Raw genomic sequence first — 21243 nt, 5'->3', positions numbered from 1 at the left:
AAAAAGAAAACAGCAGCTTTCAAGATTGCTGAGTATTTGCATAACTGTAGCTTACACATTTCAAAACCATTAAAAATAGAGTAGACTATCTAGAAGAACTCATCAAAGACAATCACCCCAGAGGAATATGATTGAGTCCTTCTCTTGACCCATTCACAAAACATCCAGACAACCTGCTTCTTCAACTGGGTGTGAAACAAGTGATTAGAAACAATCACTTTGGACAATGGGCTGTGGCTGGGAAGGGAATCCTTCCAGCTGTGAGGAACCCATTCTTTTGAAAAATTTGAAGGACATTGAATTTTGGACATTCTTCCTCCTGAGTTATTTTTAAAAGTTTGCAATATTAATTTGGGCTGTGAATATGCCATTCTTTAAGAAGCCATGGGTCCAGTGGGGAACACCTGGGGAGAGAAGAGATACTGTGTATACCTCAATTAACAAAGACCTGCTGTTACCAGGCTAAAGGCTCTTGCTGATTGGTTAAAACACCTGGCCTAAGAGAGGTATTCTTTGAACATCTTAGAAGGGTCATGAGGACTCGAAACGTCAACTCTTTTCTTCTCCGCCGATGCTGCCAGACCTGCTGAGTTTTTCCAGGTAATTCTGTTTTTGTTTTTAATCTTTAAGACTCTTAGTCACAGTGTGAGTGGGTGTGCCTTAGAAGCAGACTGCAAGAAAAGGACTCTTTCTTTCCCTTTCTCTGCCCCACGTTTTTGAGAGTTTGCAAAGTTGTAATAAGTAAGAGTCATCAAGGATAGTTTCACCAACAAATCCATCTGAAAGAACTTCGAGACCTATTGTGACCAGAATTCTGTTAGATCAGCATTGAGATCTCTTTGAATTTTATCCTTTTCAGAGAAACGTTCCTATACTCCTGCCTCTGCAGAGGGCTGTGTTTGTTTTGTCCCGTCTTGTGTTTGAGAGTTTATGGGGGTTCAAATATCATCATTTGATAAAGGGGAAACATTGTTGCACTAAACTACAACCTGTATGTTGACCAATTTATTAACTTGTTTTATAACACTTTTTTTTGTGTTTACTGAAAGAAGCCTGGTCAGATTCTCTTTATGCTGGGAATAACAGTAACAAAGGGTAACAAGTAGCCAGTTTTGTGGATAAATTAAACATTTAAACTATTGTTTCAACCTGTGGAGAAGTGGGGCTAGAATTAACTGCAGACTCCTCTCATCTCGGTAAGTAACCCTGTCATAATCTAATTATGTCTAAACCATCAACTTGCAATCCGCTTGCTATGACAATCTTTGGGTAACTGTATAGTTGGTGAGAGGAGATCATGTGATGTGTTTAAGGAACTGTTTTTCTCCAGGCCAGAGAACAGAACAAAAGAGACACAGAAGGAGGAGGCCCATGAGTGGACCTCTCTCTCTCTATCCATTCTGCAAGCTCAAGCTTTGCCTGTTGCTTGACCACCCATACGCTGCAGGCAGTGTTATAAGATTAACTCAGCAGTTGCTGCCTCCAAAAGAAAAGATATAAATCTTCTGTCTACATCATTAAGTTGACTTGACACAGAATATAGAAATATCATCAAACCTAATATGAAACCATTCAAGTCATTAATCTGCAAGATCCATATGCCACTGACTTTATTGGACTTCCAAAAATTACTTAAACTATCCTCCCCTTGTGTGTGGACTTGAAAGCAGTGTATGTTTGTGGACTTGAAAGCAGTGTATGTGTGTGGACTTGAAAGCAGTGTATGTGTGAGAGTCAGAGCGTTTTTATTGCTTTTATTTAGATTGAGTGTTAAATTCAATAAATACTATTCACTTTTCTTTTTAAAAACTGAACAAGGAATGCTGTCTGTGTCTTACAGTCACAACAGTTAAACAGTTGCACACTCACTGAAATGGCAAGGCCAATTTTAACACCGTGTTAGTGAATGAGTTTTGAGTGAGTTAAAATCTTGGCTATTGTCTCTGCAACAACAACCACTTATTTTAAAACATTAATAACATTCTATTTAGTCATTTGGTAGTACAGAACTTAGTATTGCTGAAGAAAGAAACACGTCTAAGCTTTTTGTCCAGCACTCGTCAGGACTATCACAAGAATACCAATATAAGTGGGAAAACAACAATTTATACTGTATGTGAAAAGAGTGCTGATTGGTTGGCAAGTGGCTTTGCCATGGAGAATGCACCAGTGATGGTGACTGGCAGTTAACTGCCAAGTATTTTTCAAATTTAAACCAAGCAGCTTGACCCTGATTATCCCTTTTTTCATCAACATTCTATTATAGAGATACAGGGTGGGAGAGAGTTATAATTATAGAGATACAGGGTGGGAGAGAGTTATAGTTACAGAAATACAGGGCGGGAGAGTTATTAATATAGAGATAAAGGGTGGGAGAGAGTTATAATTATAGAGATAAAGGGCAGGAGAGAGTTATAGTTATAGAGATACAGGGCGGGAGAGAGTTATAGTTATAGAGATACAGGGCAGGAGAGAGTTATAGTTATAGAGATACAGGGCGGGAGAGAGCTATAATTATAAAGATACAGGGTCGAAGAGAGTTATAATTATAGAGTTACAGGGTGGGAGAGAGTTATAATTATAGAGATACAGGACGGGAGAGAGTTATTAGTATAGAGATACAGGGCTGGAGAGAGTTATAGTTATAGAGATACAGGGCGGGAGAGAGTTATTAGCATAGAGATAAAGGGCGGGAGAGAGTTATAATTATAGAGATACAGCACGGGAGAGAGTTATTAGTATAGAGATACAGGGCAGGAAAGAGTTATAATTATATAGATACAGGGCGGGAGGGAGTTATAGTTATAGAGATACATGGTGGGAGAGAGTTATTAGTATAGAGATAAAGGGTGGAAGAGAGTTATAATTATAGGGATACAGGGCAGGAGAGAGTTATAATTATAGAGTTACAGGGTGGGAGAGAGTTATAATTATAGAGATACAGGGCAGAAGAGAGTTATAGTTACAGAGATACAGGATGGGAGAGTTATTAGTATAGAGACAAAGGGTGGGAGAGAGTTATAATTATAGAGATACAGGATGGGAGAGAGTTATAATTATAGAGATACAGGATGGGAGAGAGTTATTAGTATAGAGATACAGGGCAGGAAAGAGTTATAATTATATAGATACAGGGCGGGAGGGAGTTATAGTTATAGAGATACATGGTGGGAGAGAGTTATTAGTATAGAGATAAAGGGTGGAAGAGAGTTATAATTATAGGGATACAGGGCAGGAGAGAGTTATAATTATAGAGTTACAGGGTGGGAGAGAGTTATAATTATAGAGATACAGGGCAGAAGAGAGTTATAATTACAGAGATACAGGGCGGGAGAGTTATTAGTATAGAGATAAAGGGTGGGAGAGAGTTATAATTATAGAGATACAGGGCAGAAGAGAGTTATAGTTACAGAGATACAGGGTGGGAGAGTTATTAGTATAGAGACAAAGGGTGGGAGAGAGTTATAATTATAGAGATACAGGATGGGAGAGAGTTATAATTATAGAGATACAGGATGGGAGAGAGTTATTAGTATAGAGATACAGGGCAGGAAAGAGTTATAATTATATAGATACAGGGCGGGAGGGAGTTATAGTTATAGAGATACATGGTGGGAGAGAGTTATTAGTATAGAGATAAAGGGTGGAAGAGAGTTATAATTATAGGGATACAGGGCAGGAGAGAGTTATAATTATAGAGTTACAGGGTGGGAGAGAGTTATAATTATAGAGATACAGGGCAGAAGAGAGTTATAATTACAGAGATACAGGGCGGGAGAGTTATTAGTATAGAGATAAAGGGTGGGAGAGAGTTATAATTATAGAGATACAGGGCAGGGGAGAGTTATAATTATAGAGATATAGGGCAGGAGAGAGTTATAGTTATAGAGATACAGGGCGGGAGAGAGTTATAATTATAGAGATACAGGGCGGGAGAGAGTTATAGTTATAGAGATACAGGGCAGGAGAGAGTTATAGTTATAGAGATACAGGGCGGGAGAGAGTTATGGTTATAGAGATACAGGGCAGGAGAGAGTTATAGTTATAGAGATACAGGGCGGGAGAGAGTTATAATTATAGAGATACAGGACGGGAGAGAGTTATTAGTATAGAGATACAGGGCTGGAGAGAGTTATAGTTATAGAGATACAGTGCTGGAGAGAGTTATTAGTATAGAGATACAGGGCAGGAAAGAGTTATAATTATATAGATACAGGGCGGGAGGGAGTTATAGTTAGAGATACATGGTGGGAGAGAGTTATTAGTATAGAGATAAAGGGTGGGAGAGAGTTATAATTATAGAGATACAGGGCAGAAGAGAGTTATAGTTACAGAGATACAGGGTGGGAGAGTTATTAGTATAGAGACAAAGGGTGGGAGAGAGTTATAATTATAGAGATACAGGATGGGAGAGAGTTATAATTATAGAGATACAGGATGGGAGAGAGTTATTAGTATAGAGATACAGGGCAGGAAAGAGTTATAATTATATAGATACAGGGCGGGAGGGAGTTATAGTTATAGAGATACATGGTGGGAGAGAGTTAGTATAGAGATAAAGGGTGGAAGAGAGTTATAATTATAGGGATACAGGGCAGGAGAGAGTTATAATTATAGAGTTACAGGGTGGGAGAGAGTTATAATTATAGAGATACAGGGCAGAAGAGAGTTATAATTACAGAGATACAGGGCGGGAGAGTTATTAGTATAGAGATAAAGGGTGGGAGAGAGTTATAATTATAGAGATACAGGGCAGGGGAGAGTTATAATTATAGAGATATAGGGCAGGAGAGAGTTATAGTTATAGAGATACAGGGCGGGAGAGAGTTATAATTATAGAGATACAGGGCGGGAGAGAGTTATAGTTATAGAGATACAGGGCAGGAGAGAGTTATAGTTATAGAGATACAGGGCGGGAGAGAGTTATAGTTATAGAGATACAGGGCAGGAGAGAGTTATAGTTATAGAGATACAGGGCAGGAGAGAGTTATAATTATAAAGATACAGGGTCGGAGAGAGTTATAATTATAGAGTTACAGGGCGGGAGAGAGTTATAATTATAGAGATACAGGACGGGAGAGAGTTATTAGTATAGAGATACAGGGCTGGAGAGAGTTATAGTTATAGAGATACAGTGCTGGAGAGAGTTATTAGTATAGAGATACAGGGCAGGAAAGAGGTATAATTATATAGATACAGGGCGGGAGGGAGTTATAGTTAGAGATACATGGTGGGAGAGAGTTATTAGTATAGAGATAAAGGGTGGAAGAGAGTTGTAATTATAGGGATACAGGGCAGGAGAGAGTTATTAGTATAGAGATAAAGGGTGGGAGAGAGTTATAATTATAGGGATACAGGGCAGGAGAGAGTTATTAGTATAGAGATAAAGGGTGGGAGAGAGAGAGTTATTAGTATAGAGATACAGGGCAGGAGAGAGTTATTAGTATAGAGATACAGGGCTGGAGAGAGTTATAGTTATAGAGATACAGGGTGGGAATTCTTCTTCCACCATGCCCATAGTTGCAGCCTGCCATTCTTTGTGTTGGCAGCTGGCAGCAGTTGGCTGGCAGGTACTGAAATATCTTTTTAGTCTTTGTGGACAGAGCAGCTTCTGGTGCATGGGAGGTTATTAGTAGTGTGAAGTTGCAGTTGTTCTTCAATGTAAAATGACCAGTATTAAAGTTGATTTTATTTCATTTTGTTTGAACGTTTTTTTCAATAGTTGTAAAAGTTGATTATGCTGGGTAAGAAAGCTGTTTGACTGCACAGACCAGTTGGAGGTGGGAGTCATGTGATTAAGACTCCAGGCATACCCAATCACAGTTGGCAATCTCACTGAGAGCTGGGGAGGCTGTTTTACTTGGGATGTAACTTTTTCGAGTACAAACCCATTTCCATCTGTTTCAAATGAAGTTACATTGTTTCATAGTTTGCCTTTGTGAGATTTGAACTCTTGATCTTGGGTTTACAAACCCAGTACCATAACCACTTGGCTATTTAGGCCAAGCGTCCAAAACATGTTTCCATCTCTTTCAGATGAAGTTACATTGTTTCATAGTTTACCATTGTGAGATTTGAACTCTTGATCTTGGGGTTACAAACCCAGTACCATAACCACTTGGCTATTTATCCCAAATTAATGTAACTCTTTTGAGTACAAACCTGTTTCCATCTGTTTCAGATGAAGTTACATATTTTGCCATTGTGAGATTTGAACTCTTGATCTTGAACCCAGTACCATAACCACTTGGCTATCCATGCATCAGATGAGAGCTGTCAATGCAGGTGAGAATTATTGGAATTTTGGGCAAGGATCAAGTACAGTAGGTCCTGGGATATTGTTTCAGGCAGGACAGAACAGTTAGTGTATGAGGCTCTGTACAGTTAAAGCTTCTCTCTTGTCCAGCTACTTGACATTACATGGGAATTCCTTAGCTAGTATGAGCTCCCTGTTCAATATTCTGTGTACTCTACTCACATTTCTATGTGTCCCTATATTGTTCCTTACTTTTTATACTTAATTTCTCAATTCCCAAATTATTTTCTATCCTGACCACTTTCTTCCTTGTCTTTAACTTTCCTTCTATCCTTTTGGTTTCCTTCCACCCTTCCTTCCAGTTATACCCTAGGAATTCATATGATGTCATAACATTAAACTCTGAGGATTTGTCTCTCTTGCGAAAATCCTCCTCTCATTGCTGCAACTCAGTGGCAGGCTTCAGCTGTTCATTGTTAAATTTTATACTGAAGATAGCAAGCTCTTTCCCTAAAATTACACCTTTTAGGATTCTTTCAGTTGCCAATTGTCATTGACAGCGCAGAATTTGTCAGATTAACTAAAGAACCTATCTTGCTCAGGCTGCAGATCTAGCACCTCCTGCGTTAACATAATCTACTACATTGAACCCACTATGGTCACAACAGCACACCTTTTGAAGTATTATAGAAGATTAAATTCAGACCCTATTAGAATTATAATCATGGAGATGCAGGGCATGAGAGAGTTATAATTATAGAGATACAGGGTAAGAGAGAGTTATAATTTTAGAGATACAGGGTGGGAGAGAGCTATAATTATAGAGATACAGGGTGGCAGAGTTATTATTATAGAGATAACAGGCAGGAGAGAGTTATAATTGTAGAGATACAGGGTGGGAGAGAGCTATAGTCATAGCGAGACAGGGTGGGAGAGAGATATAATTATAGAGATACAGGGCGGGAGAGAGTTATAATTATAGAGTTACAGGGCGGGAGAGAGTTATAATTATAGAGTTACAGGGCGGGAGAGAGTTATAATTATGGAAATACAGGGCGGGAGAGAGTTATAATTATGGAGATACAGGGTGGGAGAGAGTTATAATTATAGAGATACAGGGTGGGAGAGAGTTATAGTTACAGAGATACAGGGTGGGAGATAGCTATTAGTATAGAGATACAGGGTGGGAAAGATTTATAGTTATAGAGATACATGGCGGGAGAGAGTCATAGTTGTAGAGATACAGGGTGGGAGAGAGTCATAGTTGTAGAGATACAGGGTGGGAGAGAGTTATAGTTGTAGAGATACAGGGTGGGAGAGAGTTATAGTTGTAGAGATACAGGGTGGGAGAGAGTTATAGTTGTAGAGATACAGGGTGGGAGAGAGTTATAGTTGTAGAGATACAGGGTGGGAGAGAGTTATAGTTGTAGAGATACAGGGTGGGAGAGAGTTATAGTTTTTGAGATACAGGGTGGGAGAGAGTTATAGTTGTAGAGATACAGGGTGGGAGAGAGTTATAGTTGTAGAGATACAGGGTGGGAGAGAGTTATAGTTGTAGAGATACAGGGTGGGAGAGAGTTATAGTTGTAGAGATACAGGGTGGGAGAGAGTTATAGTTGTAGAGATACAGGGTGGGAGAGAGTTATAGTTGTAGAGATACAGGGTGGGAGAGAGTTATAGTTGTAGAGATACAGGGTGGGAGAGAGTTATAGTTGTTGAGATACAGGGTGGGAGAGAGTTATAGTTGTAGAGATACAGGGTGGGAGAGAGTTATAGTTGTAGAGATACAGGGTGGGAGAGAGTTATAGTTGTAGAGATACAGGGTGGGAGAGAGTTATAGTTGTAGAAATACAGGGCGGGAGAGAGTGATAGTTGTAGAGGTACAGGGCAGGAGTAGCGGAGTGTGTTTTGAGAGGAGGAAGACTAGAAATCCCAACAACGTTGAAATTCAACAAGTCATCATATGATTATTTTACTCTGTTTGCCACCAATCAGCCGCCAGATTCACAGACTGTCCAGCTGCTGGCAGGAAAGCCCATGGGAAAGATCAGGGAGAGTGGGTCAAACTGGAAATTGGGGGGGAACTGGGAGAGATGATGAGTGATGGTGCATGATGGTGTTCAGACTGGCAATCAGATAGACAGGCTTGGGATCATGGGTTTGGAGGGAAGAGTTTGGCAGATCGCTGCTGAAAATTTGCTTGACGAGCCACGGGCAGCACTCCTGTTCCTCCTGACTCACTGGCAGTGTAATTCTATGCTTGATCCAAATGCTCCTTTCTGCATCCGCCTGAGAGGTGTCCTGATCAAGGTGTACAAGATTATGAGGGGCATGGACAGGGTGGATAGGGAGCAGCAGTTCCCCTTAGTTGAAGGGTCAGTCACGAGGGGACACGAGTTCAAGGTGAGGGGCAGGAGGTTTAGGGGGGATGTGAGGAAAAACCTTTTTACCCAGAGGGCGGTGACAGTCTGGAATGCGCTGCCTGGGAGGGTGGGGGAGACGGGTTACCTCATATCCTTTTAAACAGTACCTGGATGAGCACTTGGCACATCTTAACATTCAAGGCTATGGACCAAGTTCTGGTAAATGGGATTAGATAGGTAGGTAAGGTGTTTCTCACGTGTCGGTGCAGACTCGATGGGCCAAAGGGCCTCTTTTGCACTATGTGATTCTGTGATTTTGCTGCTGGGTTTCCCACCTTGCAACCGGGCTTTAGATTTAGATCAGGCTCGCCACTGTGGGAGCCTGATTTAAAAGTTACAGTGCGCTGTTCCGTTTCCTATGGGTAGGATACAGGCACACACATCACATCACGCAGTGATGTTAAAATGGTATATATACTGAATTGTAGTCAGGTCACTTGATGTTTTATTTTTGACTTTCAGTTCCTCCTTGTGCCCCTCCTGCCTGGCATGGTGGGGATTAAAATTCCCACCCTAACCTCTGAGTGGAAGGTTGAAGGTGGAATGCAAACTGACATTACAGAATCACAGAATTGTTACGGTGTAGAAGGAGGCCATTCAGCCCATCATGTCTGCACTGGCTCTCTCAGCATTTTGATTTCGTGCCAATCTTATGTCTTTTCCCTGTAACCCTGTACATTGTTTCTATTTAGATAATCATCCAATGCCCTCTTGAATGCCTCAATTGAACCTGCCTCCACCACACTTCCAGGCAATGCATTCCAGACTCTAACTACTCGCTGTGGGAAAAAGTTTTTTTCTCACCTCACATTTGCTTCTTTTGCAAAATACCTTAAAACTGTGTCATTTGGTTCTTGATCCATTTACGAGCCAGGACAGCTTCTCCCTATCTACTCTGTCCAGACCCCTCATGATTTTGAAAACTTCTATCAAGTTTCCTCTCAGCCTTCTACTCTCCAAGGAAAGCAGTCCTAACTTCTCCAATTTTTCCTTATAACTGAAGTGTCCCATCCCTGGAACCGTTCTCGTAAGCCTCTTTTGCACTCTCTCCAATGCATTCACATCCTTCCTATAGTGTGGCACCCAGAACTGTACACAATACTCTAGCTGAGGTCTAACCAGTGTCTCACATAAGTTCATCGCAACCTCCCTACTCTTGGACTCTATGCCCCTATTAATGAAGCCTAGAATACTGTATGCTTTAGAAACAACTCTCTCTACCTGCCCTGCCACCTTTAATGACTTATGTACATATACACCCAGGTCTCTCTGCTCCTGCACACCCTTTGGAATAGTATCCCTTATTTTCTACTGTCTCTCCATGTTCTTTGTACCAAAGAGGTACATAGTGGTACTCTTGCATTGCACCTCATCTGCCACCCATCTTCCCACTCCACTAATGTGTCAATGTCCTTTTGAAGTTCTACGCTGTCCTCCTTACAGCTTACAATTCTCCCAAGTTTTGTGCCGTCCACAAACTTTGAAATTGTCCCCTGCACACCAAGATCTAGATCATTTATATAAGAGCAAGGGTCCCAATACCGAACCCCTGGGAAACTCCACTACGAACCTTCTTCCAGCTGGAAAAATACCCATTAACCATTACTGTTTCCTATCCCTCAGCCAATTTAGTATCCATGTTGCTACTGTCCCTTTTATTCCATGACGTATAACTTTCCTCACAATTCTATTATGTGGCACTGTATCAAACATTTTTGGAAGTCCATATACACCACAACATTGGCCTTGCCCTCATCAACCATCTCTGTTACTTCTACAAAAAACTCCAGCAAGTTAGTAAGACATGATTTTCCTTCAATAAATCCATGCTGATGCTTCCGAAAATCTACATTTTTCCACGTGACTATTAATTCTATCCCGAATAATTGTTTCTAGAAGTTTCCCCACCATCGAAGTTAAAATGACTGGTCTGTAATTGCAGGGCAGATCTTTACAACCTTTTTGAACAAGGGTGTAATTTTTGCAATTCTCCAGTCCCGTGGCATCACCCCCCCCCGCCCCAGAATCCAGGGAACATTGAAGATTGTTGTCAGTGCCTCTGCAATTTCCACTCTCACTTCCTTCAATATTCTTGGATGCATCTCATCCGGTCCCGGTGCCTTATCAACTTTAAGTACTGACAGCTTATCCAATATCTCTTCCTTATCAAGTTTAAACCCTTCTAGTCACTGAGTTTCCTCCTCTGTCACCATGGCCTGGGCAGCATCTACCTTATAGGTAAAGACGGATGCAAAGTATTCATTTAACACCTCAGCCATGCCTCTTGCCTCTATGTATAAATCGCCTTTTTAGTCCTTAATCAGCCCTACTCCTCCTTTTACTATTGATGTGCTTATGGAATATTTTGGGATTTCCTTTTATGTTAGCTGTCAGTCTTTTTTCATAATCCCTCTTTGCTTCTTGTATTTGCTTTTCACATCCCTTCTGAACCTCTGTATTCAGCTTGTTCTCAATTGTATTTGCTACCTGACACCTGTCATAAGCACACTTTTTCTTCTTTAATTTAATTTCTATCTCCTTCGACTAGCTCTCTCTCTCACCACCGAGTGATGGGTTGTGGGTTTGAGTCGCCTTCCAGAGACTTGAGCACAGAAATAAAAAAAGCTGACACTCCAATTTGGTACTGACGGAGGTACTTTCAGATGAGATGTCCCCTCTGCCTCCCCAGTTAGGTGTAAAAGATCCCTTGGCACTATTTTGAAGAGGAGCATGGGAGTTATCCCTGGCTTCCTGGCCAACATTTATCCATATTAGATAGTCAGAAGCTTTTTCCCAGGGTGGAAGAGTCAATTACTAGGGGACATAGATTTAAGGTGAGAGGAGAAAACTTTAGAGGAGAAGTGCGGGGCAAGTTTTTTATGCAGAGGGTAGTGAGTATCTGGAATTTGCTGCCAGAGGAAGTGGTGGAAGCAGGTACGATAGTGGTGTTTAAGAGGCAGCTTGACAAATACATGAATAGGATGGGAATAGAGGGATACGGACCCTGGAAGAGCAAAATGTTTTAGTTTGACAGGCAATATGATTGGCGCAGACTTGGAGGGCCGAAGGGCCTGTTCCTGTGCTGTACTTTTCTTTGTTCTTGTTCTATATTGCTGTTTGTGGGAGCTTGCTGTGCATATATTGACTGCTGCATTTCCTACATTACAAAAGTGACTGCAACTTCAAAAATACTTCATTGGCTGTGAAGTGTTTTGGAAAGTCCTGAGGTTGTGAAAGGTTTAAGTCTTTGTTTCCTTATTTTAATTGATTGTGCACCCCTGGGACATGCACCCCACATTCTCACAGCCCTTTGCATCAAAAAGATGTTTATTTTCCTGGATTTGCTCTTAAATTAAAATTCAGATTATGGCCGTTTTTACTGCATTGCTCATTTAGATGGAAGCGTTATTATCTTTTAATTTTTAAACACTTCAATCAGGCCTCTTAACCTCTCCAATTTCTGGGAATATAGCCCAAGTTCATTTATTACAGATCTAACAGCCAAGTAGAAACCCAAGAAATTGTATGTACTTTCTCCAAGACCAGTGAAAGAAAGAAAGAACTTACATTTTTATAGCTCCTTTCACAGCTTCAGGATGTCCCAAAGTGCTTTACAGACAATGAAAAATGTTTGAAATGTAGTTATTGTCATAATGTAGGAAGTGCAGAAATTTATTTGTGTACAGCAAGGTTCTACAAACAGCAAAGTGATAACTTCCATAATCTGTCTTCATAATGCTGGATGGGAATAGATATTGTCCAGCATGCTGTGAAGAACTCACTTACCACTCTTCAAAAAAGTGCCATTGATCTTTTACATCTATCTCAGAGGACAGATGGGGATTCAGCTTTGTCGCATTTGAAACAAGGCACATCTGACAGTGCAGCACTCCTTCAGTTTAGATTTTTCTGCTGTAGTCTCTGGAATGGGAGTTGACTCTGAGCCACAATTGACACCAGTTTATGTTTCTTGAGACGTGGTATCCAAAATTACCTGAAAATAAGCTCTTACTAGCAGCGGTCTCCTCTACATTGGAGAGACCAAACGCAAACTGGGCGACCGCTTTGCAGAACATCTGCGGTCTGTCTGCAAGAATGACCCAAACCTCCCTGTCGCTTGCCAGTTTAACACTCCACGCTGCTCTCTTGCCCACATGTCTGTCCTTGGCTTGCTGCATTGTTCCAGTGAAGCTCAACGCAAACTAGAGGAACAGCACCTCATCTTCCGACTAGGCACTTTACAGCCTTCCGGACTGAATATTGAATTCAACAACTTTAGATCTTGAACTCCCTCCTCCATCCCCACCCCCTTTCCATTTCTTCCCCCTCCCTTTTTTTGTTTTTTTCCAATAAATTATATAGATTTTTCTTTTCCCACCTATTTTCATTATTTTTAAATCTATACCTTTTATGCCCTGTTAGTCTTATTCCACCCCACCCCCACTAGAGCTGTACCTTGTGTGTCCTGCCATCCATTCTTAATTAGCACATTCATTTAGATAATATTACCACCTTCAACAACTCTTTGTTCTTTTGTCTGTGACATCTTTTGGTTATCTGCTCCTTTCACTGCTTGCTTGTCCCTACAACCACAACAACTCCCACTTCTCTCCCCCCATCACACCCCCCCCCCCAACCTTAAACCTGCTTATATTTCACCCCTCTCCTAATTTTACTCAGTTCTGCTGAAGGGTCATGAGGACTTGAAACGTCAATTTTTTTCTTCTCCGCCGATGCTGCCAGACCTGCTGAGTTTTTCCAGGTAATTCTGTTTTTGTTTTGGATTTCCAGCATGCGCAGTTTTTTGTTTTTATCTCTTACTAGCAGTATCATCTGAAGGCACAGCATTGGATTTCTCATGTACGCTGAGAACATCCAGCTCTACCTCACCACCATCTCTCGGCTCATCCACCTTTGCTAAATTATCAGAATCTTTATCTGACAGTCAGTACAGGATGAGCAAAAATTTCCTCCAATTAAATATTGGGGAGATTGAAGCCATTGTTTTTGGCCCTTGCTCCAAAATCCTATCCCTAGCTATTGACTTATTCCCTCTCCCCAGCAAAAGAGATTAATCCACCTTGTTCACAAACTTGGTCTCACATTTGACCCCCAAGATGAGCTTCCAACTTCATAGTTGTACCATTACTAAGACTGCCTTTTTCCACATCCATGACTTCGCCCTGACTCAGCTCATGTATTGTTGAAATTCTTATCCTTGCTGCCTTTACCTCTATACTTGACCGCTCCTGGCTGATCACCCACATTCTACTCTCCGTAATCTTGCGGTCTTTCAACATAATAAAATCAGGCAGAGTCAACATGGTTTTGTGAAGGGGAAATCGTGTTTGACAAATTTATTAGAGTTCTTTGAGGATGTAACAAATGGGGAGGATAAAGGGGAACCAGTAGGGTGTAGTCTTTTTAGATTTCCAAAAGTCATTTGATAAGGTGCCACATAAAAAGTTACCCTGCAAGATAAGATCTCATGGTGTTGGGGGATGATATTTTAGCTTAGACAATGAGCTAGCTAACAGGAAACAGAGAGTCGGGGTAACAAATGGAGGAAGTGCAGGGAAGGTTCACTAGGCTAATACCAGGGCTGGCAGGAGAGATTGGTTCGACTGGGTCTCTATTCACTAGAGTTTAGAAGAATGAGAGGGGATCTGATTGAAACGTATAAAGTTTCAGACTAGGTGCAGGGAGGGTGATTCCCCTATTTGGGGAGTCTAGAACCAGGGGCCACAGTCTCAGGATACAGGATAGGCCATTTAGGACTAATATGAGGAAAAATTTCTTCACTCAGTGGGTGGTTAACCTGTGGAATTCTCTACCACAGAAGGCTGGAAAGGCCGGGTCATTGAGTATATTCAAGAAAGAAATTGATAATTTTTTGGATATTAAGGGCATCAAGGGGTATGGAGAGAAAGCGGGAATATGGCACTGAGATAGAGGATCAGCCATGATCATATTGCATGGTGGAGCAGGCTCGAAGGGCCAGGTGACCTCCTGCTGCTCCTAGTTTCCATGTTTCTACGGGCAGGATTTTTCTGTCAGCATGCGGGGGCGGGCCCGACATGCCAACGCATTAAATGACGTGCAGTGACGTCAGGCGTGCGTCCCGACATCATCGTGCTGAGTAGCAATGTTTCAGTTGGCGGGCACACACCAGAGCTGGCTGTGTGCCTGCTAATATGAAAATGGCCTATTTAATTAAGATTATTATAAATGCTGCCTGTCAAGCTTAAGGCTGGTGGGCAGGCGAAAAGGCCAAGCAGCCTTTGCGTTTTTTAGGAAACCTCATCCACGAGTGGGATGAGGTTTCCTAATGCTTTTATTAAACAAATAAAAATTTTTCATTAACATAAAAACATGTCCCAACTCATGTGACATGAGGGGACATGTTTAAATCAATTTATAAACTTTCTATTTAATTTTTTGAACATCGATTCAATCTTCCTGAGGCAACTCCATGCCTTAGGGAGATTGAAGCGCTCTTTCATGTGCATGCGGGAAAGAGTACTGGCCCTGATTCTCCTGCCTCCCCCTGCCCACACAGGTGACGCTAAGCGCTACTGGCCATGTATTATGCTAGGCAGGTCTTAATTGGCCCGCCCATGTAAAATGGCGGTGTGGAGCGGGCGGTGATCGGTTCCATGCCCTCCCCCGCTGAGCCAGCCCGCCATATGAAAAATCCTGCCCTATGTTTCTATGTTTTAAAGGGTCATTTTCAGGTTGGCAAAGGCATAGGGTTGGCATAGGGATCAGTGCTGAGGCCTCAACTATGTATGATCTACATTAATGACTTAGATGAACAGACCAACTGTATTGTAGACAAATTTGCTAATGTTACAAAGGTAGGTGGGAGATCAAATTGTGAGGAGATTACAAAGAGTCTACAAAGGGATATAGTTAGGTTATGTGATTGGACGAAGATTTGACAGTTGGAGTATAATATGCAAAATTGTGAAGTTGTCCGCCTTGGTGGTAAGAATAGCAAAGCAAACTATTATTTAAATGAAGAGAGACTGCAGAATACTTTGGTACAAAGGGATCTGGGTGTCCTTATATGTGAATCACAAAAAATAAGTATGCAGGTACCACAAGTAATTAGAAAGGCAAATGGAAAGTTGGCCTTTATAGAGAGGGGAATGGAGTATGAAAGTGGGGAAGTCTTGATGCAACAATACAGTGCACCGGTGAGACCGCACCTGGTGTACAGTGTACTGTTTTGCTCTCCTTACTCAAGGAGAGATGTACTTGCATTGGAAGCAGTTCAGAGAAGGTTCACTGGACTGATTCCTGAGATGAAGGCGTTTTATGAAAAAGGTTGAGCAGGTTAGGCCTATACTCATTGGAGTTTAGAAGAATGAGAGGTGATTTTTTTTATTTTATTCATTCATGGGATATGGGTGTCACTAGCTAGGCCTACATTTATTGCCCATCCCTAATTGCCCTTGTTCAGAGGGCATTTAAAAGTCAAAAAGCTGTGGGTCTGGAGTCACATGTAGGCCAGACCAGGTAAGGACGGCAGATTTCCTTCCCTAAAGGACATTAGAAACATAAAAGATTTTGAGAGGGCTTGGCAGGGTAAATCCTGAAAGGATATTTCCCCTCATGGGAGGATCTAGAACTACAGTTTAAAAATAAGGAGCCTCCCCTTATGAGGGAGATGAGGAATTCTTTCTCTCATTAGTGTCTGGAATTCTCTCTCTCAGAGAGCAGTGGAGGCTGGGTAACTGAATGTATTTAAGGCTGAGTTAGATAGATTTTTGATCAACTAGGGAATCAAGGGTTATGGAGGACACGCAGGAAAGTGGAATTTAGGCCACAATCAGATCAGCTACAAACTTACTGAATAGCAGAGGAGGCTCAATGGGCCAAATGGCCTACTCCTATTTCTATTTCTTATGATCTTATGAAAACTCTACTACCTGTATCTTATTTGTGGAAAGCTCCATTCCCCTATCATCCCAATGCTTGCTGACCAACATTGGTTCCAGGTCAAACAACATCTTGATTTTAAAATTCTCATCCATGTTTTCAATTCCTCCATGGCCTCGCCTCTTCCTATCTCTGTAATCTCTTTTAGTTCCACAACCCTCTGAGATCTCTCTGCTTCTCTAATTCTGACCTCCTGTGCATCCCCAATTTTAATTGCTTCACCATTAGTGGCCAATGGGTCACAAGCTCTGGAATTCCCTCCCCACGTCTCTCTGTTTCTCTACCTCGCTTTCCTCCTCTAGTACACTTTTTAAAACCTACCTCTTTGTCCAAGCTTTGGTCATCTGACTTAAAATCTCTTTGTGCAGCTTGGTGTCAGACTTTATTTTTAATGCTTCTTGAAGGACCTTGGGATGTTTCATTATGGTAAAGGTCTTATATAAATATAACTTGTTGTCTGTATGTAGCTGTGGGAAGACTTCCCTGCTTTCCTATTCTTGTGTGATAAGGCTGGTATACATGCAACCTTCTTACACACTTGTGCTAGTTTTTCATGAGTTGCATCTTGTGAACCCTATATTCTTCTACTTAATTACAATCTTAAGTTCTTCCCCTTTTAGATGATATACTTAGCTGCTGCTTTTGTGTTCAAGTGCACTAAATCAATCTTCTGTAAGTTTTGCAATCTCAACAATTCACTATACCTCTTAACATGGTGTTTGCTGGAAATGTGGACATATCACCATCCCCCACAGAGCACCCCTTCCCCATTCCACCAACACCCCTGCGAATTTTTAAATCCAGATAAAATATATTTCACTGAAAGCATACTATGGAAATTAAAATGCAGCTCATATATCTATCCATGCTTGGATGAAAGTCACTTTTGTTTGTTAGCTATAATTAGCTGGCAGAATTTGAGTTTGAGCAGTTTTAATCCAGTTCCTGGTGGACATAGACCCATTGCATAAACCTATCTCTATTTTCACACTTATAAACAATTGCATACAGAGAAACAGCAGCATCTCTGGTTTGGGAAGTGGAAAATATAACTGATTCAGAAGGGAGTGCTCTCCTGTGGGTTAGGCAGCAACTGTTGTATCTAAAGGATGTCCAATAGTACCTCAAACCATTGATTACCTTTACATAAATAAACTGCAGATACTTGTTACATAGGCAAATCTGGTAGCCAGTTTGCACACAGGTGATCCCACAAACAAAAATAAGATGTATCACCATTTAACAGTTTTTGGTGATGTTGCAATTGAGGGATGAATGTTGACTAAAACATTGTGATACACCCCTGCTGTTGGTTGAATAGTCTTGTGGGATCTCTTGGGTCCACTTAACCATGTAGATGGGGCCCCAGTTTGATGTCTTATCCAAAAATCAGGTTCAAAGGGAGCTTTATTCTGCATCTAATGATACAATCTAACCTACAGATGAACATACAAACATGTGTACATACAAATTAGGAGCATGAGTAAGCCATTCAGCCCCTTGAGCCTGCTCTCCTCCTCCATTCAATAAGATCATGGCTGACCTGATTGTGGCCTCAACTCCACATTCTGCCTATTCCTACCCTCCAATAACCTTTGACTCCCTTGTTAGTCAAGAATCTAAATTATTGATGCTTCACGATGTTTAGACCTGTGCTCAATTGGGTGATCTCAGCAAGACTGACTTCATGGGTCTTAGCTCCCTTGATTAGGGAGGGTAACAATTAGCCCGGGTTTTCACCTGATCACTGTGCTTGTGCTAATGTTGGACGAGGACAGGATCAAGCCTGACAGTAACTCTCATCACTGTTAAATGTTAAAACCTCTCTGCTATGAGCACACAAATTTTAAATAAAAATCACGGGGGTTTGCCAGCTTGCAGTTGCTGGCTGATCTTTGGTTTGGGAGAGTCTATTGACCCATGCCTAATATAGAGGTTTGTCGAATGCCATCCCTTCCTTTTATCTTCACTTGCTTGCATGTAAGGTCACAGCAAGGGTGTATAATGAGTGTTTATGTGCATGAATTCTGTGATTTCCATAATATGCTTACTAATGGTTGTGTGCTTATTCAGAAGTTACTATTGTTCTATTTATGGCCTGTATTTTTTTCTACTAACCTTCAACATTTCTGCACATGCTCCAGTTAACTGGAACCAGCCCCAACTAAAGCTGTTTCCTCTAAATCCTAGAAGACACTCACATCTTCCAGCAAAACACTGTAAGAACTTGAATACTAAATTAGTATAGATCTTTATAATAAAATGTCTTATGACTACTATGTGTGGGTCGATCTTCCTTTGTTTAAGCCTGTTTTTCTCCCCTTTCTATTTGATTAGCTTAGTAATTTTGTATTTTTGATATAACACATCCCATGAATGAATGGAGAAAAATACAGCTGTCTTGGCAGTTCTTCACAAAATCCTCTAAATGTTCCTTAAAGTAAAACTTAATGTGTAAAAAAACTACACCAAATACCACAAGAAAGAAAGGTGTCTCCAACAACTTTTTCCACCTCTTCTACCAGCATCAAAACATCTTCTTCTGAGATTGTGAACACTTTGAAACCTATCCCATCCACCCATCCGAATACTTCACAATCTCCACCTGGCCCATGTTGGTAACCTCTTGCTGTTCAATTGCCATTTGCTGTAGAAGGAAAAGGAACATAATAAGTATTAAGAGGGAAGGTGAAGAGGTGCAAAGATGAAATGAGCTATACAGGGGAGAGTGAATCAGTAGCAAAGTGATGAGAAAGAGAGGAAAACAAAAGTAAACAGACTGGAGAGAAACAGAGGAGCAGAAGAGAGAGAAACAATTAAGAAGAGTGAGAGAAAACTGATGTCACGAGGAGTGAGACAGAAAAAGCAATAAAGAAGATGCGAGGATAGGAGAATTTGTTTGCAGGTGAGCCAGTGCCTTTTTGCTTTGTCAGAAGGGTGTGAGAGACAGTAAGAACCTTTTTTTTTTGGAGAGGTCCTGCCTAAAATAAATAGAAATGATGCAACCTTGGCCAAACAGGTCCGAGAGCCACTATTGGACGCAATGAGATGTACAGGGACCCATTTTCAATTAGCAAACCCCTAACTCTCTTTCTCTCTCTCTCTATTTTAGGCAGAGGCAGAGACACAGAAGTGATTGACTGAAAGTAGGTGAAGAAAGTGATTGATGGACTGTTTGTGAATGTAATTGCACTTGCCTGTTGGAGCTAGTAAGAGTGTCCGAGAAAGAGAGAGAGCAACATAAAGAGGCAAGCAGAGGCTGAGGGAATAAGGAGAGACAGAGATCGAGCTTAAAGGATGCCAGTGTTTATAGTGAACATAAGCCTCCTTCCACTTCTCTGACACCAACAGCACATCTTTATATTCCTTTTTCCTTCATCTGCTTATCCAGCTTTTCTTTAAATGTATGTATGACATTTGTCTCAATTATTCCCTGTGGTAGCAAGTTTCATGTTCTAAACACTCTGGGTAAAGAAATTTTCCTGAACTTGCAAGAGGAAAGGCAGAGAGAAAATAGCATAAAAACTGTAACTGCACACCCAAGAAAAGACGGAAAATATTATGGAAACTGAAGATGAGGAGAGAGACAGGAGAAAATAGAGTAGAAATCACAGAGAGAAAAACAGGGAAAGTAATGAATGCTCAGAAGAAAACAAATATTAGAATATTGAAGTAAAACAGAACCAGTGAGGGGAGAAAATACAGGTATTGCACAAGAGTGCAGGGAGAGAGAGGGAGAGCAGTTTAATGAAGACTGCAGAAAGAGATGCAAATGCAGAAGACAAGATGAGAAATGGGAATAAAACAGTACAGAGTGAAAGAGGAAGGCAAAATATGGAAGCTATAGCAAGAGTACAGAAATGAGAGAGAAAATATTGCAAGACATAGTACTGAGACAGAAGATGTGGAAACCATCTGCTGCAATTTGGCTGGAGCAGGATTAGCTGATGCAATTGACGCAAACACAATGGCATGGTTTTGTCCTGTGTACCATTTTGATTGTTAAAATGAATAATCTTTTGGCTACTTTGGGCAATTTTCCACAACATCTGGGCTCAAACAGCCTGGAAATCTGACAGTACCAATTTCTTCAACATTCTGCCCTGATAAATAGAAAATGAAAAAGAGTATAAAGCAGACATTGGTTGGGGAAGATGAAAAAGGAGAGAGACCGTAGAGTGGAATTATTCTGTATCTCTGAGTGGAGCAGGAAGGCTGGGAAGGGGTGTGTAGTGCCAAATTTTGAGGTGCAGGAGCTCTAAAAAAATGTATTGCCATATCATTTCTAAATCTACTATTATGTTGTTTTCCTATGTATTAATTATTTAAGTCCCCAAATGTCAATAAAACTATGTTTTTAAAATGACAAATATTATTGACAGTAGGCATTTTATTTCGAATGATGTGGCATTTTGAATTATTACTCTTTAACATAGCTAGAATTTCATTCTGCAACAGTCAAATTATTTAACTCAAGCCTATTTAAAAACACGAATTACAGAAAGCTTTACTTACTTCTGCTCGGGGGATGGTATGTAGAGGGGGAAACTGCATCTCTTGATTTATATTTGTAACCTAGACCTGGGTGTACAGGGCACAATTTCAAAATTTGAGGATGAT

General features: G+C 40.9%; 1 protein-coding gene across 2 annotated transcripts in view; it reads left to right on the top strand.

The window, feature by feature from the left end:
- The window catches only part of LOC121290694 (diacylglycerol kinase eta-like), a 121461-nt gene extending 100509 nt beyond the window's left edge, over positions 1 to 20952 (top strand). The window contains exons 2-3 of one of the 2 annotated variants that reach the window (XR_005945864.1): positions 6182 to 6285; positions 19736 to 20952. Coding sequence is in view for 1 of the 2 variants with exons in the window: in XM_041211505.1 (XP_041067439.1) it covers positions 19736 to 19759 (24 nt within the window). In the remaining variant the exon portion in view is untranslated. The remainder of the gene's footprint in view (positions 1 to 6181; positions 6286 to 19735) is intronic. The other variant, XM_041211505.1, reaches the window with a different exon arrangement.
- The last annotated feature ends 291 nt before the right edge of the window (positions 20953 to 21243 follow it).

This window comes from Carcharodon carcharias, chromosome 18 (assembly GCF_017639515.1).
Source record: "Carcharodon carcharias isolate sCarCar2 chromosome 18, sCarCar2.pri, whole genome shotgun sequence".
In the NCBI taxonomy this organism is placed as follows: Eukaryota; Metazoa; Chordata; class Chondrichthyes; order Lamniformes; family Lamnidae; genus Carcharodon; species Carcharodon carcharias.
This window is presented reverse-complemented; position numbering and strand designations above follow the sequence as displayed.